This window comes from Erythrolamprus reginae, chromosome 3 (genome assembly GCF_031021105.1).
Source record: "Erythrolamprus reginae isolate rEryReg1 chromosome 3, rEryReg1.hap1, whole genome shotgun sequence".
In the NCBI taxonomy this organism is placed as follows: Eukaryota; Metazoa; Chordata; class Lepidosauria; order Squamata; family Dipsadidae; genus Erythrolamprus; species Erythrolamprus reginae.
The window spans coordinates 185336532-185362873 of record NC_091952.1 but is presented as its reverse complement, the minus strand read 5'-3'; the positions used below and the strand labels follow the sequence as shown (position 1 = coordinate 185362873).

Here is a 26342-nt window from a genome sequence, read left to right as displayed (position 1 = left end):
CATAAAATTAGCAGCTCTTCATATAGGATGAAACCCACATGCTAAGTGCTCCTCAGGAGAAATCTTGCTTCAAGCATCATAACGGAGGGTACAAGAATTCTGACCCGAATCCCAGCGACCGGTTAGGTCCCCCAGAGTGGGTCTTCTCCGGGTCCCGTCAACTAAACAATGCCGCTTGGCGGGACCCAGGGGAAGAGCCTTCTCTGTGGTGGCCCCAGCCCTCTGGAACCAACTCCCCCCAGAGATTAGAATTGCCCCCACCCTCCTTGCCTTTCGTAAGCTCCTTAAAACCCACCTCTGCCGCCAGGCATGAGGGAATTGAGATGCTCTTTCCCCCTGGGCCTTTACAATTTCATGTGTGGTATGTCTGTATGTATGTTTGGTTTTTTATATTAATGGGTTTTTAAATCATTTTTAGTATTTATTGGATTATTATTGTACATTGTTTTATTACTGTTGTTAGCCGCCCCGAGTCTCCGGAGAGGGGCGGCATACAAATCCAATAAATAAATAAAATAAAATAAATAAATATTTATATTTCAGTCAATGCAGCTCTCCAAACCACATTGCCTTGAGAGCATGTGGTTCTGCTATTAGAAATGGAAATTATAGATCGGGGGGGTGTCCCCAACCTGCCATGGGCCACCTCCAAGCCTTCAGCCATTCAAAAATGAGCCGTGGAAGTTGCAGGCACCATTTGCACAAATGGTTGGGCATGCCTGACCGCCACTTGCACAAATGAAGCTGAGCACATACACACTTGCCACACAAAACCACCCTCTCACCTCCCCACACACAAATTGTTCCGCAAAGCCAAAAAGATTGGGGGAACTCTGCTATTGATAGGCAGATCTCCAGCTCTGTATGGGCAAGGGAGGATAAACACACAAATGCTCTTTTTTTAAGGCGCGGCTACCATGAAAATATTGCAAGCTATTCATTACTCGGCGCAGAGGTATTGGTTCATACAGTTAATCTTTTACAGAATGCCAAAGCCACTTCTGAATGAAGCCCATGACTAGGTGGAAATCAAACACTGTACACTTAATTTGAGGCCATGCTGCAGAAATCCATGAGTTGCGCATTTCAAAATTCAGAGACAATTTAGAATGCCAAAGAGGTAATAACCCACCATTTAATTAGAGATTAATCTTGTCTGGGGAAGCATTTTAGGAAATGGAAGACCACACCAAAACTCATAATTATCAAGAAAGATTAATTTAATACTGCTGTGTAGCAAATCCCTTAAGAAAATGCAGTATATTAAGTTCTTCATTTATTTAAACTGGGACATGCCGGTAGTTCACACTGTTGTTTTGTTTTAATGATTTTAAGACCAGTCTGCGCATATGTGTGCATGGGGGGGGGGAATGGGTGTAGGCACGCATGCACTTTCTAGCACACGCACACACCCCCTTTTGGCATATGAACCAAAAAAGTGTCACCATCACTGAATTATATTACCTCTAAGGTTCCTTCTGGGATCCCATCATGTATAACTTAACTACAGTGATACCTCTACTTACAAACTTAATTCGTTCCGTACCAGGTTCTTAAGTAGAAAAGTTCATAAGTAGAAACAATTTTCCCCATAGGAATCAATGTAAAAGCAAATAATGCGTGCAAACCCATCCCAAAAGTCACCCCTTTTGCCTTGCGCCACTGGGAATCCCCGCCTCTAGACTTCTGTTGCCACCCAAAGCGACCGTTCTTGCCCTGCTGGGATTCCCATGAGCCTCCCCTGCTGGGATTCCCTTCGTTTTTGCCGGTGCTGCTTTGAATCCCAGCGAGGGGAGGCTCAGGGAAATCCCAGCAGGGCAAGAACGGTCGCTTCGGGTGGCGACAGAAGTCTGGAGACGGGGCATCCCAGTCGCGGCGGCTTGGGTTTGTAAGTGGAAAATGGTTCGGAAGTAGAGGGGGGGGGGGGAATCTTAAACACCGGGTTCGTATCTCGAAAAGTTTGTCAGTAGAGGCGTTCGTAAGTAGAGCTAGAATCTTGCAAGATTCTACTTGCAAGAATGTGAATCAGGTATTTTACTTCCTTAATCTAACTAACCTAACTTGGCATATTAAGCATAAGGGGCATCTAAAACTCAATAAGTCTAGTTCTTTCCCATTTTTTTCCTGGAACATTGACAACAAACTGCTTCCGCTATTACTGCTTTGTAATACTAAATCCCTTAAAATGGTTACCAACTTAGCAATAAACTGTAAGCAGCACCTTCTTTGGTAAAGTGCAATGTGTTCACTGTGGCCAAGGGTCAGCAAAGCAAAGCCCTTTTTAAGGGTGCATTTATGAGGGCAAGAAAGACCTCCAAAGAGAAAGGGAAAGAAGGGAGGGAGAGAGAGAGAGGAGGGAAGGAGGGAAAGAAGGAAGGAAGGAAAGAAGGTTCAAAATGGATCTTTTTCTTCCTATAGTACCAAAATCTTTCTTATGCATGGTTCAACTACTTCTATATGGAAACTGTTGGAAGTCCATTCAACTATTTACAGGAGGGGGGGGTAATTTGCACACTTTTCCAGTTCTTTAAAAAATATATTTGAAATGGTTAAAAAATCCTTCATCTTACATGAACCATTGTACACTATAAATTATATAGTTCAGCTATTGTTTGTAATTGTATGTGTGTATTTTCAAGATGAAGAATCTCCCAATATAAATCAAATGCCTTTTAAGAGCATTTGAACATTATTTACTAAACAGCAGGAAAAAAATATCTCTACTCAAAACAACCCCAGTGATATGGAAAATAAAGGCTTGCCCTAAGCAGTATCTAAAACAGAGGCTCATTGCACTTATAATGGTTAATTTCCTTTCGGTACTTGTTCAATCATTATTTTTTAATTTTTTAAAAAAATTAAATCAGTTTACCGATAGTATGTGAAAGTTTTAACATGCTGTCTCGCCTTGCAAGGATCAAGTATGCCTACTCCAAAAGCTTAGATTTATTTATGGAATTGAATCCTGAATCAGAATTCCTTATACTGTACAGAGAGAGATTCCACACCGACAGCCAATTATCCAGTCTCAACAAATAAGTGCTTGAGATGCTGCACTTTAAAAAAAAAGAATTCTTACTCCAAATGTTTTCCTATGCGCTACATAGTCACACAGTGCTCCTCAGCTGACAATGATTTGCCTCACCAGGTTCTCATTCCAGGCAACCTGGTGTTCTTCTAATTAAAAAGTCAGAAGAAAGAAATAGTTGCAGCAACACTGACCAAAAGCATTCAGGTCAAGGTGGTAGACAAGGGAGCCATAGAAAGGCTATTAAATAAGGCCATGTGGATGACAGAGGCCAATATTAAAAGCATGGGGTTTACCAAATGAGGGTGATTAAAGCATTGATGGTAGAAAAAGCAAAGAACTGGTTCAAAGCATATAGTCATAACTGTGGAAGCTGAGGAGAATATATTGGTTGCAGAAAATGCAGAAAGAAGGAAATACAGTGATACCTTGCCTTACAAACTTAATTGGTTCCGGGACGAGGTTCTTAAGGTGAAAAGTTTGTAATACGAAACAATGTTTCCCATAGGAATCAATGGAAAAGTGATTAATGCGTGCAAGCCCAAAATTCACCCCTTTTGCCAGCCGAAGCGCCCATTTTTGTGCTGCTGGGATTCCCTTGAGGATCCCCTCCATGGGAAACCCCACCTCTGGACTTCTGTGTTTTTGTGATGCTGCAGGGGAAGTCTGTAGGTGGGGTTTCCCAGCGAAGGGAGCATCAGTGAAATCGCAGCATCACAAAAACACCAAAGTCCTCGAAACCCCACCTCCAGACCTCTGTGTTTTTGTGATGCTGCAATTTCGCTGAGGCTCCCCTCGCTGGGAAACCCCACCTCCGGACTTTCGTTGCCAGCGAAGCGCCCGTTTTTGCACTGCTGGATTCCCCTGCTGGGATTCCCCTGCAGCATCACAAAAACACGCAAGTCCGGAGGTGGAGTTTCCCATGGAGGGGAGCCTCAGGGGAATCCCAGCAGCGCAAAAACGGGTGCTTCACTGGCAATGGAAGTCTGGAGGTGGGGCATCCTAACGGCGGCGGTGGGTTTGTAAGGTGAAAACAGTTTGTAAGAAGAGGCAAAAAAATCTTAAACCCCGGGTTTGTATCTCGAAAAGTTTGTATGACGAGGCATTTGTAAGAGGAGGTATCACTGTAGTTAGAGGAGACCTCAGCCTTGGGAGAAATGGAGTTTAAATGCCGATTGTCAGAACTGCAGCAGCTACACAATCCTGGAAAAGAGAGCAGTGTTTATTTACTGTATTCTCCCAAGGTAGACCAAGGAAACTTTTTGCCTTTGAATCCGAAGGATTGAACAGCTCTAACGTTAACATCAAAGAACTCTGAAATGACATACTGTACTTATTTCTAGATTCTACAAATCAGATGCTATAGGCCTCATTAAGTCTAAATGTAACTCTCATTTAAATTAAATGCTCTTCTTTAGTAAGAAAATGATGGATGACATACTGGAATCTTGACCAGAAAGAACTTCAGTAATTATTTCTTTGATGTGGCTAATGTGTATTTTTGAGAGATTGAGCATTTGGTGGCCAGAGAGAGTTGAATGGTCAGAGTTTATTACCAGTGTATAGCAAAACAGGTTTTGCTTAACATATCTTCAGGAAAAAAGAGTGTGAATTATTTTAAAGATGTTCTATTTAAGTTGACCTACACAGCTTCTTGGATCTATACTACAGTAAATAACAGCCACACCATTACTTTTTGTAATACATTTCATAAATGCATGTTCGTATCATAAATTTCATACATTCTCTGGCAGCTGTGAAAAAAGAAATTAACATATGATGGAAAATTCTCAGCAAAGTACTAAGATCCTATGGCTTAATTTCTTGCTGTAGTTAATAACTAATTGGATTTTTTTTTTAAAGTCCTTATGTTATCCTTTTATCAATTTCCTAGCATTCAGGAATATTATTTTCTAAATTCTTTAAGAATTAATAGAATAATCGTGTAAGGTAGGTGAGATGGGAGAGAAAGCCCCAACAGTCTAATCCAGGACTATCAAACTCCTAGCCTGCGGGCCGGATACATCGCATGCTGGACATGCCCACGACCGACCGGTTTAGCGAAGGGGGGGAAAGTTCCGATACATCACATGACGCTACCATGATGACATGAGTTTGATGCCAGACCAAAATCTCTAACTCCAAATGATGGCTAGAAGAAAGTTAGTATCGGGATGGCAACAGTGTGACTAACATGGCTTTGTTAATAAACTGAACCTTGGATGAGAGATTTGGACTGGAATCTGATATAATTCTCAGATGGCATTTGAAGCGCTGACATTTGACACCCCTGGTCTAATCCAACTAGCAACATACATTGCAGCTTTGTCCTGAACTGATGAAAAGTAACAAGAACAATTGTAGTCCTTAGATGTCAGTCTTTTAAGGTAGCCATGTCAGGAGAAAGATACCACCAGGATTACAGGACCCCTGCTTTATTGCTGTAGGGGTAAGTAAGAAAATTGTGAAAGGCTGCTAGCATTTCTCTCTGCCCCCTCTTAAATTAAGCAGAATCAAGGCAGGGTTATTTTGGATCTCTTTCTCAAAATAACTTTCTCTGGTGTTTTTCCTCCCTTAAAGGCTCATCCATCCCTTCGCCAAGATGATTTCCACTTCCTTTGAAACAGATGAGGGTTCAACTTAATGGGGTCAAGGAAGATAAAATAGACTTCAGAAATTTTTGAAGTAAACAGTTAAATCTATTTAATGGGGTTTCTAAAGAAATCTCTTTTAATGACGAGTATTTTAAATAAATGGATTTTAAAAGAACTCCCCACTACAAAAAAAAAAAAAAGGCTGAAGCTACAATGCTCTATAAGTGACACACTGTATTCATATTATAATTCTTAACCTTCGGAACTGTCTTTTGCCGCGCGAATCCCAGTGACCGATAAGGTCCCACAGAGTTGGCCTTCTCCGGGTCCCATCGACTAAACAATGTCGTCTGGCGGGCCCCAAGGGAAGAGCCTTCTCTGTGGTGGCCCCGGCCCTCTGGAATCAACTCCCCCCAGAGATCAGAACTGCCCCTACCCTCCTTGCCTTTCGTAAGCTATTGAAGACCCACCTATGTCATCAGGCATGGGGAAATTAAAATAGCCCTGGGCTTATATTGTTTATGTATGGTACGATTGTGTTGCATGGTTTTAATAATGGGTTTTTAGATGTCTTTTAATATATTGGATTTGTCACATTGCTGTTTTTGTTGTGAGCCGCTCTGAGTCTCCGGAGAGGGGCGGCATACAAATCTAATAGATAGATAGATAGATAGATAGATAGATAGATAGATAGATAGATAGATAGATAGATAGATAGATAGATAGATAAATAGATAAATAGATAAATAGATAAATAGATAAATAACAATAATAACAACAACAACAATAATTCAAGAAGACATGCCATTTAGAACAAGGGTCTCCAACCTTGTTTTGCTGGCTGAGGAATTCTGGGAGTTGAAGTCCACAAAGTCTTAAAGTTGCCAAGGTTGGAAACCAGCGATGAAATCTACTTACCTTCCCTACTGGTTCTGAAGCACGCGCTTTGCATTTCATGCGTGCATTTTGCGTTTCATGCACTTTGCGTTTCGTGCGCACACACTTTGCATTTTGAGCATACGCTTTGCTTTCTGTGCTTCACAAACACGCTTTGCATACACTTTGCGCAGAGAATTAGTGCATTTTTATATGCGCAGAGTGTTAAAAAAGGAAATGGCAACATCCAGGCGGGTGAGCGGAGCCTCACGTGGCTGCCGCTACCGGTTCTCCAAACCACCAGCATCCACCACTACCGGTACATCTGAATCAGGCCGAACCGGTAGCATTTCACCCCTGTTGGAGACCCCTAATTTAGAATATAAATTTTGTACCCCTATTTTGCAGTGCCGTAAAGAAAACAACAGGCAGAGCTCTATCTTTCTTTTAAATCTGGAGGGAAAAAATGCATTAATTCAGTTCCCAATATAACATTAAAGAGAAAGCATAAGGTAACAAAGAAGGGGATTCATGAAAGGTGCAATTAAGTGTGCAGAGGGCAAGCAGGTTTGGCATCAAAACAGTAAGACACAGAGGGCTGACAGTAAAAGACTACACTGCTCCCAGAGCTAAGTAGATTGAAAAAAAAGAATTCAGAAAGAAATTGTGTGACGCACTCAGAGCTAAGAGCTCTGCCAAATTCAAAGAATGCCTCAGGCATCCATCCATGAGAGAGGAAAGAGAGCTGAGCCCCAAATTATCATTTCAAAAGTTCCAATTGGAAAAAATTGAAAAGGCAAAAAAGGGACCCTCCAAATGAGACCCTGAAAAAAACAGAGCATTTTCAATGAAGTTCTTCTTGGAAGTAAACACAGTTCTATTCGCAGCAGACAATTATACGGCACTTCTGTACAGACATGGGTAACACACCTTACAGCTTCAAGAAAAAAGGAAAGGTCAATTAGATTTTTTAGAAGATAGAAGTTTTAAGAAAGCAACACATAGGCAGCACATGCCTTAAGAAGAAGGGAACACATCCAAATTGTCCTAAATTGCAATTTGACTTTGAAAATGGAATTTATCAATATTTTATGACGCCAAGACCAGAATTATCTCTGTGGAAAGAAGGATCACTATCTACCACATTAGAGAATCATCTTTCAGCTGTGGCGAGGGGGACGTTTGCCCAGGTTCGCCTGGTGCGCTAGTTGCGGCCCTATCTGGACCGGGACTCACTGCTCACAGTCACTTATGCCCTCATCACCTCGAGATTCGACTACTATAACACTCTCTATATGGGGCTACCTTTGAAAAGTGTTCAGAAATTTCAGATCGTGCAGAATGCAGCTGCGAGAGCAATCATGGGCTTCCCTAGGTATGCACATGTCATACCAACACTCCGCAGTCTGCATTGGTTGCCGATCAATTTCCGGTCACAATTCAAAGTGTTGGTTATGACCTATAAAGCCCTTCATGGCATCGGACCAGAATATCTCTGGAACCGCCTTCTGCCGCACGAATCCCAGTGACCGGTTAGGTCCCACAGAGTTGGCCTTCTCCGGGTCCCGTCGACTAAACAATGTCATTTGGCAGGACCCAGGGGAAGAGCCTTCTCTGTGGCGGCCCCGACCCTCTGGAACCAGCTCCCCCGGAGATTAGAACTGCCCCCACCCTCCTTGCCTTCCGTAAACTCCTTAAAACCCACCTTTGTCGCCAGGCATGGGGGAATTGAGATATCTCCCCCGGGCCTATACAATTTATGTATGGTATGTTTGTATGTATGTTTGATTAATAATGGTTTTTTAAAATGTTTTTAAATTATTAGATTTGTTATGAATTGCTCTATAGCTGTTGTGAGCCGCCCCGAGTCTACGGAGAGGGGCGGCATACAAATCTAATTTAATTAATCAATTAATTAATTAATTAATTAAGTAAATAAATAAATAAATACCATGTTTCCCTTAAAATAAGACTTCCTCAGATAATAAGCCCAATCAGGCTTTTGAGTGCATGCGCAAAATAAACCCTCCTCAAAAATATTAAACCTCATGCACAGCCGGTCCCTGCCATTTTCTTTGGTTAGGGTTAGGGGAGACAGAGCTGGAAATCAGGTAAGACAGCAAGAGGAGCCCTGTCTTGCTCCAAACACTCCAAAATAATAAGATTTCCCCCAAAATGAGGCCAAACACTTATTTCAGGGTTCAAAAAAATATAAGACAGGTCTTATTTTTGGGGTTCAAAAAAAAAATAAGACAGTTCTTATTTTTGGGGAAGCATGGTATGGTAAGATCCAATATGGGCATAAGTTGGGGAGTTTCTTTTTTTTTTTTTCCAATTTTTTTATTATTTTTCATAAAACAGACATACAGACATACAAACATTAAACATAAAATGGGGATGTATTTCCCCGCTTCTTTTGAAAGTATACATTCAAATAGAAAAAAGAATACATAATCAAACATTTGTTAAATGTTAAAAAGTCTAGTAAAAAATTTTCAAATCTTAAATATAATATTAGTACGGTATAAGTAAAAATGCTTAGTATGTTGTTTATGTGTAATATATTCATCTAATCAAACATTTAAACAAATCTCAATTACTAAACATACATAAAACAAAATTTTTAATATATCGCTTATGAGTGAACTACTATATCAAAATCATCAACAAATACATCTAATATTGTTATTACCTAAATAAAAACAGATCTATCTCTTATTTTTTCTTATCTAACCATTTATATATGTTGTTCCATGTTTCATAAAATTTTGTATCTTCTTGATCGTTTAATCGTCTTGTCATCATATCCATTTCGGCGCAATCTAATATTTTAGCTATAACTTCTTCTTTCTTGGGGATTTCCTCCCCCTTCCAGTTTTGCGCATATATTATTCTAGCCGCAGTTAATATGTGTATGATTAAGTAAAGAGTTTCCTTCTTATAAGTCTGATTAGTAATTCCTAATAAGTAAAATTCCGGGGTGTTATCTATGTCATGTTTTAATATTTCTTTTAATATCTTCTCAATCATCTTCCAATAAATTTTAGCTTTACCACATGTCCACCATTGATGGTAATAAGTTCCTATATCTTTCTTGCATTTCCAACACAGTGGGGATGTTTTAGGAAACATTTTTGCTATCCTGTTTGGTGGAAGGTGCCATCTATAAAACATTTTAATTTGGTTTTCTTTTAATGAAACTGACTTGGTCATTTTCCAATTATTAATCCAGACTTTTTCCCAAGTATCTATATCTATTTCCTTACCTATATTTCTGCACCATCTTATCATGGTATCTTTTAGAGTCAACTCTATATTTTTGTGAGCGATAAGAAATTTATATATTTTCCCTATCATTTTTACTGAATTGTTAATAATTAAATGACTTAGCAAATTCTTACTTTTATTAAAAGTGTAAAGAGTTATATCCTTCTGGTATCTGGATCGAATCTGGGCATAGTGCCACCAATCTATTATTATCCCTTCTTCTTGTAGTTTATTCCTAGGCTTTAGCTTCATCTGATCATTTAATAATTCTTTATATCTATAAAATATTTTCGTGTCTTTTATAGATTTTGGATGTGTTATTGCTTCTAGGGGGGCTATCCATTCTGGAACATTTAAGAAGTGATTTTTCTTTATGTCCTTCCAAACCTCTAGTAAATACTTCCTTAATGTGTGTCTTTTAAAATATGAGTGATTTTTTTCCTTGTCATACCATATAAATGCATGCCAACCCAGCATAAGATCATGTCCTTCTAAATTTAATATTCTTTTATTCTCTAAAGTTATCCAATCTTTAATCCATGTTAAGGCGGCGGCCTGGTAATATAATTTCCAGTTTGGAAGACCAAATCCTCCTCTTTCTTTAATGTCTTCCAAACAGTTTATTTTTATCCTTGCTTTTTTCCCTTGCCATATAAATTTTTTAACTAAGTTTGTCAAAGTTTTAAAAAAAGTTCCCCCTGGGTTTATTGGAATTACCTGAAAGAGAAATAAAACCTTAGGCAGAATATTCATCTTGATTGTGGCAATTCTTCCTAAAAATGATATTTTCAGGTTATTCCATGTTTCTAAATCTTTTTTAATTTCTGATAATAATTTTATGTAATTATCATTTTTTAATGTTATTGTTTTCGCTGTTAAATTTATTCCTAAATATTTTACTTTCTTTACGGTTTTTATTCCAGAAATATTTTCTAATTTAGTTTCTTGTATTTTATTCATATTTTTAGTTAAGAAAGAAGTTTTGCTTTTATTTATCTTTAAACCTGCTACCTTTCCGTATTGTTCAATATTTTGCAATAAAGAAGGAACAGTTGTTATCGGTTCTTCAATTATAAATGTTAAGTCATCTGCAAAAGCTTGGAGTTTGTAAGTTTCGTCTCCTATAGTTAAACCTTTTATTTCGGAATCCGCTCTTATTTTAATTAATAAAGTTTCAAGTGTCATAATAAATAACAATGGTGATATAGGACATCCTTGACGAACTCCCTTATTTATATCAAGTGCTTGTAATTGGTTATTATTTAATATTATCTTAGTCGTTTGTTTTGAGTATATAGTATCTATTAAATTAACAAATTTTGAGCCAAATCTCATTTTATTTAATTGCATTTTTATAAATGTCCAGTTAACGTTGTCAAAGGCCTTTTGAGCATCTAAGAACATTAAGGATGCTGTCTTATCTGGATGTTGTTCATAGTATTCTAATGTGTTTATTACTGTTCTAAGATTATTTTTAATTTGTCGCCCTGGTAGAAATCCATTTTGGTCTTGATGTATTATTCCATTTATAATTCTTTTAAGTCTATCTGCATAAATGGCAATAAATATTTTATAATCTACATTTAATAAAGATATGGGTCTATAATTTTTGATTTTTACTGGGTCAGTGCCGGATTTGTGTATTAAAGTTGTCAACGATTCTGACCAAGATTTCGGAATTTTACCCTCAAGTCTACATAAGTTAAAAGTTTCTAACATATAGTTTCTTACTATTTCATTGTCTATCTTATACCATTCTGCCGGTATAGCATCTGGACCAGTGGCCTTATTGTTTTTCTGATTTTTAATTATAGTTAGGAGTTCTTCCATTGTTATTGGTCCATCCAACATAGTCTGTTGATCTTCTGTTATTTGTGGTAATTTTGAAGCCTGTAAGTAATTAAAAACCTCATCTTCACTAACATTGTCTTTGGCATAAAGATCTTTATAAAAATTATAAACAATATCTGCCTTTCCTTCTGAATCATATTTTATTGTACCATCTTTGTCTTCTAATTTTTTTATCAATTTGGATTGACTCTGCTTTCTAAGTTTATATGCTAACCATCTGCCTGGTTTATTTGCGTGTTCAAAATAATGTTGTTTTGCTCTTTTAATTTTTTCAGTTATTTGATTTTGTTCTATAATTCTAATTTTATGTTTAATTACATTTATTTCTGTTTTAAAGTCTCTGTTCTTGGTGTGTTGCTGCGATGCAAATTCCAATTGTTTTAATTCATTTATTAATTGTACGTACTTTAATTTATTTTCCTTATTGTATTTTGCTGTATAAGATATTGTTAACCCTCTTATATAAGCTTTGAGTGTATCCCATAGATTCTGTGGAGTGGTGTCTGGGGTTTTATTAATTTCAAGAAATATTTTTAATTCCTTTTCGATCCAATCCTTATATTTCTTATCATTTAGTATATTTCTATTCATCCGCCAAATATTCTGTTTGTTGTTCCTTCTTATATAGACCACTATTGGGTTGTGGTCAGCCCATGTATTAACATCTATCTCTACTTCCCTTATTTGTTCTGCAACCATTTTTGGTGTCCATACCATGTCTATTCTTGTCCAGATTTTGTGAGGATTAGAATAAAACGTGAATTGTCTTTTATGGGGGTGTCTTTCCCTCCATATATCATTTAACAATAATTCTGTTTTCATTTTTTGGAAAGTACTAGGTAGTAGATTTCTTTTTGTTTTTTTCCTTTTATTATGACTCCCTCAGTTGGGGAGTTTCTATACATGCTAAATCCAGGACAAAAAAAAAAAGCAAAAGGGAACCTGGAATACTATAGTCCATGGGATTGCAAAGAGTCGGACATGATTTAGCGACTGCACAATAAGAGGGCTAAAATTTATTCAAGCTACCTAATGATAACACCTGTCAGTATATTAAGGCTACATAAATTTTGAAAGTGATTCAGAGGTGCTTTGGAACTTGGATAAATACAGGCCTGTCTGCAAAACCTGAAATCACTGGGCATAAACAACAGAGAATTAGCACATTTGCAAGAAAACTTTCCTTTCCTATTTTCCCCCAAAAATGTGCAGTGCAAATTATAATTTTTATAACATGTCATTCAATCTATATATATGAATTTCCCAGCCTACAGTTTAAGCCAATAATCAAACAATACTTATTTAAGGATGAAGGGGGGCAAAAGTTCAGGAGATGTTGATGCATCATTATATTCAAGTTTGTAGAAGATTCTATCTACTGTATATAAAGCTCTGCTTATAACACAGAAGAGTGTGTATTTCCTAGTTTCGGAAATTATTTTAAGGTTGTATATACTACACAGAGCCGCGGTGGCGCAGTGGTTAGAGTGTAGTACTGCAGGCTACGTCTGCTCACTGCTGATTGCCAGCAGTTTGGCAGTTCATGTCCCACTGAGCCTTCTATCCTTCCGAGGTGGGTAAAATGAGGACCCAGATTATTGGGGGCAATATGCTGACTCTGTAAACTGCTTAGAAAGGGCTGTAAAAGCATTGTAAAGCTATATATAAGTCTAAGTGCTATTGGTATTGCAATATAATTACACCAACTCTTAAACACACACATAAGCACACACATACCCACAGTCACATATACTCTACTCTAATATTACATTTTTGTGAATTCTCCTTGCCTCTCAATTTCAGTCTTACAATTTTTGCTTTGTAAAATGACCTATCACCAGCATTAGAGCTAAAACAGAATTATGGTCATACCATATATACTTATGAATAAGGCAAGAATTTTAGGTTCCAAAATACACCCCCAAAATTGGAATTGCTTTATCTATGCATGGGGTTTAGCCACAAATATATGTGATAATATTTTTAATGTGGCCATATTAATATTAAAATATTTTTAATGTGGCCATGGGGGATTTGAGACATCTTTCCCCCAGGCTCTTTATATTTTATGTTTGGTATGTAGGTGTTGTCTGGTTTTAATATGATAGGGTTTTATATATTTCTTTTTAATATTAGATTTGTTTCACTATAATATTGTTTTTTATCATTGTTGTGAGCTGCCCCGAGTCCTCGGAGAGGGGAGGCATACAAATCTAATAAATAATAATAATAATAATAATAATAATAATAATAATAATAATAATAATAATAATAATTATTATTATTATTATTATTATTATTATTATTATTATTATTATTATTATTATTATTATTATTTGCAAACAAGCCAATCCAGAGTTAAGCAGACCATTGAACTTTTAACCAAAGACCATGAAAAGTGAACTACTTGTGGATAATTGTTACGAAAAAAATTAAAATACAGTAATACCTCATGATACGAACTTAATTGGTGCAAGGAGGAGGTTCGTAAGACGAAAGGTTCGTAAGACGAAACATTGTTTCCAATAGGAAACAATGTAAAGTCAATTAATCCGTGCAACCAAAAACCCCCCCGCAAAAAAACGGCTTTCGGCGACTGCTGGGAAGCCGCGCGGCTGTTTTAAAAGGTGACAGCCGGCCTGGGGGGCTTCCCAGCACCACCCGAACCCGGGTTCAGGGTTCGGGGGGGTGCTGGGAAGCCCCCCAGCCCGGCTGTCACCTTTTAAAACAGCTGCGCCGCTTTCCAGCTGTCTCCCGAAGCCGAATGCGGAAGTTCGGCTTTGGCGTTCGGCTTCAGGAGACAGCTGGGAAGCAGCGCGGCTGTTTTAAAAGGTCGCAGCCGGCCTGGGGGGCTTCCCAGCACCCCCCCGAACCCGGGTTGTGGTGGGGACCTTTGGGTTTTTGGCTGGGGAGGAAGGCGAAGCATTGGGGTGGGGGGCTGTCAGGACACCCCCCCACCTCAGCACTCCACGCTGCTCGCCCATGGCCGGCAGAAGATCGCTCTTGCCTGGCTTCACCGCGAGGCATCAGGTCAGCAAGAGCGATCTTCTGCCGGCCATGGGCGAATCCCCGCCGCTCGCATTGGGGTGGGGGAGCTGTCAGGACACCCCAGCACTCCTCGCCGCTCGCCTATGGCCGGCAGAAGATCGCTCTTGCCTGGCTTCACCGCGAGGCATCAGGTCAGCAAGAGCGATCTTCTGCCGGCCATGGGCAAATCCCCGCCGCTCGCATTGGGGTGGGGGAGCTGTCAGGACACCCCATCCCACCCCAGCACTCCTCGCCGCTCGCCTATGGCCGGCAGAAGATCGCTCTTGCCTGGCTTCACCATGAGGCATCAGGTCAGCAAGAGCGATCTTCTGCCGGCCATGGGCGAATCCCCGGCGCTCGCATTGGGGGGGGGGCTGTCAGGACACCCTCCCAACCCAGCACTCCTCGCCCATGGCCGGCAGAAGATCGCTCTTGCCTGGCTTCACCGCAGGCATCAGGTCAGCAAGAGCGATCTTCTGCCGGCCATGGGCGAATCCTCACCGCTCGCATTGGGGTGGGGGGGCTGTCAGGACACCCCCCACCCCAGCACTCCCCGCCGCTCGCCCATGGCCGGCAGAAGATCGCTCTTGCCTGGCTTCATCGCGAGGCATCAGGTCAGGAAGAGCGATTTTCTGCCGGCCATGGGCGACTCCCCACCGCTCGCATTGGGGTGGGGGGGGGCTGTCAGGACACCCCCACCCCAGCACTTTGCATCCCGCCGGCTAAGAGCAATCGGGCAGCAGCTTCTGCCGGACACGGGCAATGAGCGGGACAGAGAAGCGGGGAGAATCAGGAGGCTCCTTTGGCGGCTGGAGGCTGCCTGGCTTTGTTGTTTTGGCTGCAGCGGGTGCCAGGCAGCCTCCAGCCGCCAAAGGAGCCTCCTGATTCTCCCCGCTTCTCTGTCCCGCTCATTGCCCGTGTCCGGCAGAAGTGCTGCCCGACTGCTCTTAGCCGGCGGGATGCAAAGTGCTGGGGTGGGGGGTGTCCTGACAGCCCCCCCACCCCAATGCTTCACCTCCCACCGGGCAAGAGCGCTCGGGTGGCAGCTTCTGCTGGATACGAGCGATGGGTGGGACAGAGGGGCGGGGTTAAGCCCACATGGCTGGGCTCCTCGACAGAGACCGCCGGCCAGCTGATCGGGCCGGTGAGGAAACGGAGCCTACAGGGCCGGGCTCCGCGGCGGCTGCCTGCTGGGCTGGTAAGAGGGGGAACAGAGCCCACATGGCTGGGCTCCGCAATGGAGACCGCCGGCCTTCCCAGGCTGCTGGGAAGCCCCCCGGCTGTTTTAAAAGGTGACAGCCGGGCTGCGGAGCTTCCCAGCAACACCCCGAACCCCGAACCCGGAAGTTCGGCAAAGGTTCGGGGTTCAGGAGGTTGCTGGGAAGCCCCCCAGCCCGGCGGTCACCTTTTAAAACAGCCGGGCGGCTTTCCAGCAGCCTCCGAACACCGAACGCGGAAGTTCGGGTTTGGCGTTCGGCTTCGGGAGGCTGCTGGAAAGCCGCCCGACTGATTTAAAAGGTGACCGCCGGGCTGGGGGGCTTCCCAGCAACCTCCCGAACCCCAAACTTTTGCCGAACTTCCGGGTTCGGGGTTCGGGGTGTTGCTGGGAAGCCCCCCAGCCCGGCGGTCACCTTTTAAAACAGCCGGGGGGCTTCCCAGCAGCCTCCCGAACGCGGAACCCGGAAGTTCGGGTTTAGCGTTCGTAACTCGAAAAAAGTTAGTAAGAAGAGGCAATTTTTTTCTGAACCCCGGGTTCGTATCACGAGTTGTTCGTAAGACGAGGGGTTCATATCTTGAGGTACCACTGTATTAAAATGTTGAAGGCACAGTTTTCATGGTGTCAATGCTACAAATCTGAAAGGTGGCTTAACAGCAGAGGAGCTTATCCACAAGGATAATATGGTGGTTTTGTGTTGTTGTTTTTGTTGTTGAAGAAATTTTGGAGCTGTCACTTAGGCAAAGAAACAACCACATGTCAAGAAAGGCAGAAATTATGATACACAATCTTACCTCATTCCTTCGGTTGACCTATTCTGATAATTACGGTAGAGCTGCGGGATACCCACCATGGCTTCAATGAAAACAGCAAGGAAACCCAGGGTTTCAACAAAGATACTGGAGTCAAGGGAAAGGTAAGTGACGCATCCTGTTACCCCAGTGAAAGCCAGAACGCACTGCACATAATCTGCAAACTTGTTCCAGTGCCAGAAAGAGTTCAAGTCAAAATCTGAAAAACAATGTTTATAATTAAATAAAAAACAAAATGGACTGTTTTGCCACTTGCACTTCCAAAGAGAGAGAAAGAGAGAGGGAGGGAAAGGAATACAGGATTATTTGGAAAATTTAAGGAAACCATCATTAAAAAAAACACAAGCTGGCAAATAAACTGAGACTGTAACTTATATAATTAGATCACTGATAAATCATAATGTTATAACAATAAGGTGACATGGAAAAATAAATGCATAATGCAACTCAAATTGAAAATTGCCTTCATGAAATATTGTAGCACAAGCGATTACATGAACCATGGTAAGGAATATCATTTGTTGCAAAGTCTTAAGTTGTGGAGGGAGGGAAATAGACAACATTTGTCCTACCAACAATTGATGTATCACGAAAGCTGAGTTCTATAAGAATCTAAAGCCATCCATTCAGAGAACAACGAAAGACAAACAAATAGAATCAGGACTCACATTACATACACAGAAGGACTCAAAGGCCATGGTCGTGCAACCCAGCACAAAACGCCCTTCAAAAGATTTTCACAGGATTCTGAGAATCTCACGGTTGATTCAAATGAAGAACCTGCTACCTTCTCTACTGATTATTGAGGACTCTATTGAGTCCTCAGGGAGTGGGCTGCATATAAATTCAAATAAATAAATAAATAAATCTGTGTATATGAGAAAGAAAAGTATATTTTTCCTGTCCTGAGAATATTCATCACATTTCTTAGACTGGAACTTGGGGCAAAGTATAAATCAATATCCATCAATTAATAATAATAATAATAATAATAATAATAATAATAATAATAATAATTATTATTATTATTATTATTATTATTATTATTTATTAGATTTGTATGGTTTCAGGGATGGGAGGCCTCACACTTTTCTTCAGCCATTAAATTATCAGTTGAGAATGATAGCAGTTATAGCCATAGGCATTGATGGTCTGATATAATTTACTGTAACAAGGGTTAATTCTGTAGGGTAAAGCAAAAACATGTTGAAAACATTGCTTTCTAGGGCCTTGGATAATAAATAGATAGATAGATAGATAGATAGATAGATAGATAGATAGATAGATAGATAGATAGATAGATAGATAGATAGATAAAGATAGAAAGATAAAGATAGATAGATTAGATAGATAGATAGATAGATAGATAGATAGATAGATAGATAGAGATAGATAGATAAGATAGATAGATATATAGATAAGATAGATAGTTGGATAGATAGATAGATAGATAAGTAGGTAGGTAGGTAGGTAGGTAGGTAATGATGGACAGACGAACAACAGACAGACAAGAGATACAGAAAGATACAGAGATATTGTTATTCTTCTAATCTCCTGGAATTAGAGCATGTGGCTGCACCTAACAGTCCTTCCCCATTCCTACAGAAACTAAGTAGAAGTGGACCTGGTTGGAAGTTGAATGAGAGAAAAGTCAAGTTTGTTTTTTTTAAAAAATCACAGAGAAAGCAAAGATAAATTGCTTCTATATTGTGGTCAAGGAAAAAAATGGACGTATATATACAGTCAAAGTTAACTTTTAGGCATCTGGAATGAAGACAACCTATCTAGATAAGCCTGACTTCTTTGAGCCCCAAGGTAGACATCATCTGAGGGTGCAAATGAAGTTAAGTGGCTAAAAGAGAAAGGCAAAAACAGGAAAGCACCCCTGTACTCCTGCCTTTGTCTTAACCAGAACAAACAGAGAAAAAGGAAAGAATCCGAGGCAGAATCAGCCTTATTGGAAGGCAGCAAGACTTTTCTCTCTTTTTTTAAACTGAAATTCCCTTGCTTGGATCTGCTACAGCAGTAAAAAAGCATCCTTCACCACGGCAAGCCATCTTATTCGCCAACAGATAGGAAAGCTTTATTTTATTGCCAATTCCATCTCCCATCAAAATAGCTGGGACATAAAACAATTCTCTGAGAACATTAAAAATAGACGTCATCTATTATCCCTTCTCTATAAAGCAATGCCTAGGTGAGATTAATTATATTTCAGCTGTAATGAAAGCCTCACTCCATAATAGACTGGTCCACAATGGTTAGCCGAAAGGAGTAAGCCAAACCCCAGTGTTTCTGCAAGATAAAACTGAGCCTGATAGATCTGTGGGGAGAATCAGCTCAATTCTGTCAATAATGTATGAGAGCAGTCCTCAACTCACACAAGACAGCCCTATACTTGGGCTTCCCCAAAAGAAAAATATTCTAATGAAGAGAAAGACCAAGCCTTACATAGTTTTAAAGAGAACAAGAGGCATTGAAATCCTATCCCCCAAACGGTACATTTAATCAATGCTCTTTGTCTCTTTATTCATAGAGAAGAGACGATCCGGTCTCCAGAGATAAATGGCAAGAGGATGCTGCATCGATAGAATCATTTTTCAATTTATAGAATCGTTTCTCAATTTATCACACCTAAACACACCTAAACAATGTCCCACCTAAACAATGTAGTATGTATCAAAGCTTTATGCTCTGAGGGATGCTTTCATTAAAAGGATTTGCTTATTCAAATAGGATTCCCTTAGAAAATAAAGAGAAACTTAATTTAAATATGTATTATCTCCATGGTATGAAGTTTAGACTAAGGGAACAATCTTCTCCAATTAGTAATTTAGTTCATTCAACTGGGAATAACAACCAGTTCCTTCAGGTAATTGCAGAAACTCTATCATCGCTCTCTGTCTGTCTGTCTGTCTGTCTGTCCATTCATCCATCATCTATCTATCTATCTATCTATCTATCTATCTATCTATCTATCTATCTATCTATCATCTACATTAACTAGAAAATCCATCTGCCAATCTATCTGTCTGTCTGTCTGTCTGTCTGTCTGTCTATTTCTATCTATCGTATCTCTACCTACCTACCTATCTTTCATCTACATTAACTAGAAAATCTATCTGCCTGCATGCCTGCCTGCCTGCCTGCCTGCCTGTCTGTCTATCCATCTATCTTTCATCTACATTAACTAGCAAATCCATCTGCCAATCTGTAGATATCAGAAAATAAGTTTCTCTCTCACACACACACACACACTCACACTCTCCATTTTTCTCACTCACTCACAGACACACCGACACACACACCATAACAAAGCTGATATTTCAAGATATGATTAAGGATGACTTCTTCTGAGAGTTTTAAATGGCAAAGCGAAAGTAAAGGCCAATTACTTTATCTGGATACAACTTTTCCATCTACATCTAAGCTATAAAATGTAATTAAATTAAGTTAGATAAGGTTAGATTAGGACTCCTGCAATAAAACTGAAGTTTCATCCAGTCTACCCCACTGAAGATATTTTAGAGCTTTAAAAGCTTAGTAGAAAAGTCAAGGTCATCTAACTCAAATACAGAGTCTCATTTTTCTAGATTATCCCCTACTCCCCCACAAAATCCTTGAGGAATGTTTAAATTCTCACAGCTGAGAATTAATACATTATTCACATATAAATAAGATAGCTGCAGGGGTCTTTATTTATTTATTTTTTTGGAACATTACAGGTTGAAGAAAGCCATAAAACAGACTCTAATCCTGTTTTTTGTCTTTAAGAGACATACAATCACTTAATTAGGAATGGATAATATTCATCTAAAGGATTATCAAATTATTTATTTCTGGGGGGAAATATTTGCCATTTCTGCAACACTCCATGGCCTGCACTGGCTGCCGATCGGTTTCCGGTCACAATTCAAAGTGTTGGTAAAGACCTTTAAAGCCCTACATGGCATTGGGCCAGAATACATCCGGAACCGCCTTCTACCGCACGAATCCTGACGGCCGATAAGGTCCCACAGAGTTGGCCTTCTCTGGGTCTCGTCGACCAAATAATATCGTTTGGCGGGCCCCAGGGGAAGAGCCTTCTCTGTGGCGGCCCCGGCCCTCTGGAATCAGCTCCCCCCAGAGATAAGAACGGCCCCCACCCTCCCTGTCTTTCGCAAACTTCTTAAGACCCACCTTTGTCACCAGGCATGGGGGAGTTAAGTTATTCTTTCCCCCTAAGCCATTACAAGTTATGCATGGTATGTTTGTGTGTATGTTTGTTTTTTTATAATAAGGGTTTTTAGTTGTTTTATTAAATTGGATTGTTATATGTTGTTTTACCATTGTTGTTAGCCACCCCGAGTCTGCGGAGAGGGGCGGCATACAAATCCAATAAATAAAATAAATTTTTTAAAAAAATTATCTCCCACCATTGCGTTAGCAAATGGGACTGTCATTTGAAAATGAAATCTGAAGGAATAAGCATCTGAAGAAGAAAATAAAGTTGGAAATTATGCTATGTTTCCTAACAGTAAATTGAAATTGTTTTTGTTAGTTAAGACATTTTCAATGACCATTTATTTCTTGGAAAACGCCCAGGATGACGTCTATGTTAAACAAAACTTTAAGCCTTTTCATAAGTTAGCTTCTTACATCAAATATCGGTTTGAGATTTTAAGGTAGAAATTAGGAAAAGATATAAAGTTACCCAAAAGCTTAGCCATGAACGAACTGCACTATTTATCTACCATCACTAATGATCCAGTCTAATGCAGTTGCTCCAGTTTTCATCTTTTTCAGCTCTTATATAAAAAGAAGAATGTAATGTTAAGCTCGGTACACCCGTGGAATGATCAATTGGTTGAGTAAAGAAAAGTGATTGTTCCCATTTCTACAGTAGAAAAGGTAATTTCATCAGGCTTTAGTTATCTGTCCAAATAGCGGTGTTCAGTCCTGTGTGTGGAGGGAATTCATTGTCAAATTGGAGAAGGGATCAAAAGATAATTAAATGTAGTAACGCAACAGCAAAGACCTATTCAATTTTTTTGACAGATTTACATGATTAACATTTTATTTCTATATGGCTCATCCTCACGGAGGAATATGTTTCTGTTAGCAAAGGAATAAAATTACTGCTAAGGAATAAAAGTGTAGTTAGAAATAACAATAAAATCAACCATCTTTAAAAATAATAATAAAAAGATTCCATTAAGGAAGATAATTATTTAAAACTTTAAAAACAAATTGAGAAAGATTTGGAAAAATGGAAGAATCTTGTTGGGCAGGATTATTCTAATAAAGATGAACATTTTGCCACAATTACTTTTCTTATTTACAAGAATAGCTATAAAAATAGACAAGACTTTTACAACGAATTAAAGAAAACAACACTGAAATTTATTTGGCAAGAGGAAAGACCGAGAATAAACATGAAAATGTTACAAGATGTGAAAATTAGGGGGAGGCTTTGGCCTTCTGAATGGGGAGTTATACAGTGTTCCCTCGATTTCCACGGGGGATGCATTCCGAGACCGCCCACGAAAGTTGAATTTCCGCGAAGTAGAGATGCGGACAGTATCACAAGCCATCCCTTAACACTTTAAACCCCTAAATTACCATTTCCCATTCCCTTAACAACCATTTACTCACCATTATTACTGGTACTCACCATTGAATAAGACACTTAGTGATCCTGATATTTATAAACATAATTATTTATAAAATTAATTATTTTTTTGTTATTTATTTGCAAAAATTATTAGTTTGGCAATGACGTATGATGTCATAGGGTGGGAAAAACCGTGGTATAGGAAAAAAACCACAAAGTATTTTTTAATTAATATTTTTTGAAAAACCGTGGCATAGGCTATTCGCGAAGTTCAAACCCACGAAAATCAAGGGAACACTGTACTACCAAGCAGCAGCAATGACATACATGGATGAGAGAATGGATCTTACTGGATAATAAGAGACTCTTAGACTCAGAGGGGCATGATTTACAGGTGGGATGGCACGTACTTATTTGTTATGGAAAGAATAAAATACATAGCTATTTCCAGAGACGTGAAGTTAGAAAAATAAAAATAAAAAAATACTAAAAAAGATTTCATTCAAAACAATATAAATCTGAAGGTATAATTCTGGTGTATAAGTTATCCTGGAGTTAACTGCCATGTTTTCCACAGCTGTCTAAAAAAAGATGGGGCAGCTGAAAATGGGGAAGATGGGGGTGGTTTGTGAGAATCAATTCCATAATAAGTGTGGTATCATTGAGAAGTTCCAACAACCACTCTGTGAGCAAGGGTCTCCAAACTTGGCAATTTTAAGACTTGTGGACTTCAACTCCCAGAATTCCTCAGCCAGTGGACGTTTACAAATCTTAAATTTGCAAAGTTTGGAGACCCCTGGGCTAAACCAACCTGCAGAAAATAGCAGGGGTCCCCCCAGCCAATCTTAACACAAGGAGCTTGTCAATCTTCAAATAATTTACAAAATAAAACGATTACATGCATTATTTTCTATAGAAATAGCAAAGTGCCAACTCAGTTCACTATATGTTCCTCTGCACTCCTTTCTGTAATTTTCAAAATTCATTATCACCATGTTTGGGGATATCACAGCAGTGTGATATTCCTAAACATGGTGGCCACAAACAATTCTTGATTTCCAAGAGATTCCATGCCCACCTTCAGTTCATTTTAAAGAAACTTTTAACTTTCAAACTAACCTGCTGAAAGCAGATTTCTGCCCTCTTACTGTGCAAAGAAATGAAATGCTGAGAAAGGTCAAAAGAAAAAGAGGATGATCAGATGCAAAAGACAGAAAACCCTGGACATAATCTAGGTATGATTGGCAGGGGTCCACATGGAGCTTGATGACATCAAATCAATCAGTATTGTCATTTCTACAAATTCCTCAGGGGTTCGTACAAATGTCCTCAGAAAGTAGTCTCTGGAGTTAACTGAAAATAACAACTAAAAATAAAGATATTTCAAGACACCACTATTTTATTACAAGATGCCAGAAGTCCTTTAAAAAAAAAGCAAAGGAAGATTTTACAAACTTAAAATAAATGGAGTATGATGTTTAATTGGCATCTGCAGGCACCAGCTTGCCCCATCGAAGAGCTACAGTGGTCTATATAATTCTCAGTTTTATTTAATCCTCATAATAATCATTTCAGAATAATTATTGATCCAATCTCAGTTAGAAAACTTCATGATTGAGAGTGCAGTTTAAATCTGGTTCTCCAAGTGATAAAAGGTAATTATCTTCACATTACAGTGTGGTTCAATGTGAAAGCAGAAAAATAAATGTTCACAGTTTAACTTGAAAAAAGAAAGATCTCTCCTTGCAGAATCCTTCCCATTTTATCAGATAATTTAAAAAAAACAAAACTAGCTCCTGTAGCTTATTCTGTGAATTATGTTCTGCTTTGTGTGAGCATATTGATGTCAACAAGTTCAGCACTCTTCACAGCAGTACCGCATGTCCTCTTACTATAAAAGCTGGATAATTAAAAAACCTCCGATGCCGTCAAATAATATTTAATCCGATGACAGTACTAAGGTTCAGGTACCAGCCATTGCCAAGGGAAAAATAATTAGGTATCTAGGAAAACTGTATTTAAAAGGGGGGTAGGTGGAAGCAAGCCTAACTGATAACACAAACCAATGCAAAAAGTGAAACACCCCCTATCCTATGTGATGTTAAACATTTAACCAAAGCCAATTTTTTTAAAATCAAATTCTGAAAAAGTACAAGGGCGCTATTACAAGGTGCTAAAATTAATTGATATTTATACATTTGCAACTGTTTTCTTCTAATGAGTGAATAAAAATAATCCAGAAGATTTTGCACACATAGGCTTTATTGATTTGATACAAAACAACAGAAAAGTTTTTTTAAAAGCTTAATGAGAAAATTAGTTTTCTTCATTTTACTGCTGCTTCAACAATTCTTTGCCTCACATGTCTCACATTTTAAATACCAAAAATGTCTAACTTACACACAAAATTTCCCTGAAAACAGACCTTGTTCTTTTTAATTGTCATCTTCGTTTCTAATTTTCTTGAACCTGACGGTAAGACCCAATAACCAGTGACTCTAATGCTCAGACACAAACAATATTATAGAAATATTTACACTGAATATAGCCACACCTATGTAAATGTGCAAGTAAGCATTACTGCAGGTTTTCATGGTTTTCAGTAGTCATTTGCACATTGCGTTCTTGCTTCTAAATAGATCAAGACTTAAATATTTCATGGGACTCTCATAATATTTTGGAAAATACAAGCTGCTACAGATCTAAATTCTCTGCAATGAAGCAGTCCTTGGAGATCAGCAAAAAGGAAGATACATCTTGAAGTACTTTGGCATTAGTCACTATTGCATTCTGCATAAAAGCTGCACATGATGTTAGATGTACTAATAAACATAATGGTGATAAAAATCACTTCCTATGTCCGTGATGGATAATCTATGCACCTGTACCAGAAGTGGGACGCAAAGCCCTCTCTTTGAGCAAGCATGCATCAGCTGCTCTTCTGGTTTCTGGCGCATCAGTCAGCTGGTCTTCGCGGGTGCCTGAGCACTGGAAAGCAGTCTAAAAATGATTGAAAAATGACCCCACAACGGCCCAGAAAATAATGCCCCAAAAAGAAGTATGTGCGCACCAGCCAGCTTGTGTTTGGGTTTCTGGTTTTGCCACTCGGTGCCGAAAAGGTTCACCATTACTGTCCTAGGTCCTGAACAAGGGCTCTCTGTTCTTTTGGGTGGGGGGGTTAAACTTGAAGCCATGACCATTCTATCTCCCCAAATTTACAAAGACTCTCCTAATTTACAAAGACTCAAGTTAAAAGCTGGAAACATCTTAAAATATTATCCACCCGCCCCCCGCCCAATTAATAATTACAGAGGGAAAAGAAGTCGGTAAGAAAGTAGAAAAATACAGGATCACTACATTAAGAGCCATGGTGGTGCAGTGGTGAGAAGGCAGAATGCGATATTGCAGGTCTAACTCTGCCCATTGCCAGGAGCTCGGTGCTGATTTGCTCTAGGTTGACTCATCATCTTATTCTTCCATGGTTGGTAAAACAACGTTCCAGTTTCCTGGTGGCAATATGCTGACTCTGTAAAACGCTTAAAGAGGGCTGTAAAGTCCTATGAAGCGATACATAAGACTAAATGCTATTCCTATTGTTATACTATTTATTTTTATCAACACAAGTTTCAGGTTTTTTGAATTTAATAACCATTCAGATACCACCAGAATCTATTGAGCTAAGCCCTTAGGACAGTGGTTTTCAACCTTTCTAATGTCGCGACCCCCAATCATAAATCTAGCACCAATTCTCCCAACAGAGCTTTAGGCTGATTGGCAGAAAGGTCAAAGGGACACCTCTACTGTAAATGCCTGATTGGTTGTACAGTAGTACCTCTAGATACGAGTTTAATTTGTTCCAGAAGGGAGCTTGTATGTCGAACAACTCGTATCTGGAACAAATGGCTTTAGACTTTGTTTTTCCCCTCCGAGATAACCAGAAGCAAGGATTCTTGCGCCACCTAGTGGACGCTCGGTTCGTATCCCGAATTTGAGCTCGGATCTCGAAAAGAAATTTCTCTCCCCTCGTGGCTCGTATCTTGGAATACTTGCATGTGGAGCAGCTCGTATCTAGAGGTAC

General features: G+C 39.4%; 1 protein-coding gene across 2 annotated transcripts in view; it reads right to left on the bottom strand.

Moving 5' to 3' along the window:
- The window catches only part of SLC66A2 (solute carrier family 66 member 2), a 92700-nt gene that overhangs the window by 28818 nt on the left and 37540 nt on the right, over positions 1 to 26342 (bottom strand). For both annotated transcript variants that reach the window (XM_070747421.1, XM_070747420.1), the window contains one exon: positions 16654 to 16870. In XM_070747421.1, coding sequence (XP_070603522.1) covers positions 16654 to 16870 — 217 coding nt within the window. The remainder of the gene's footprint in view (positions 1 to 16653; positions 16871 to 26342) is intronic.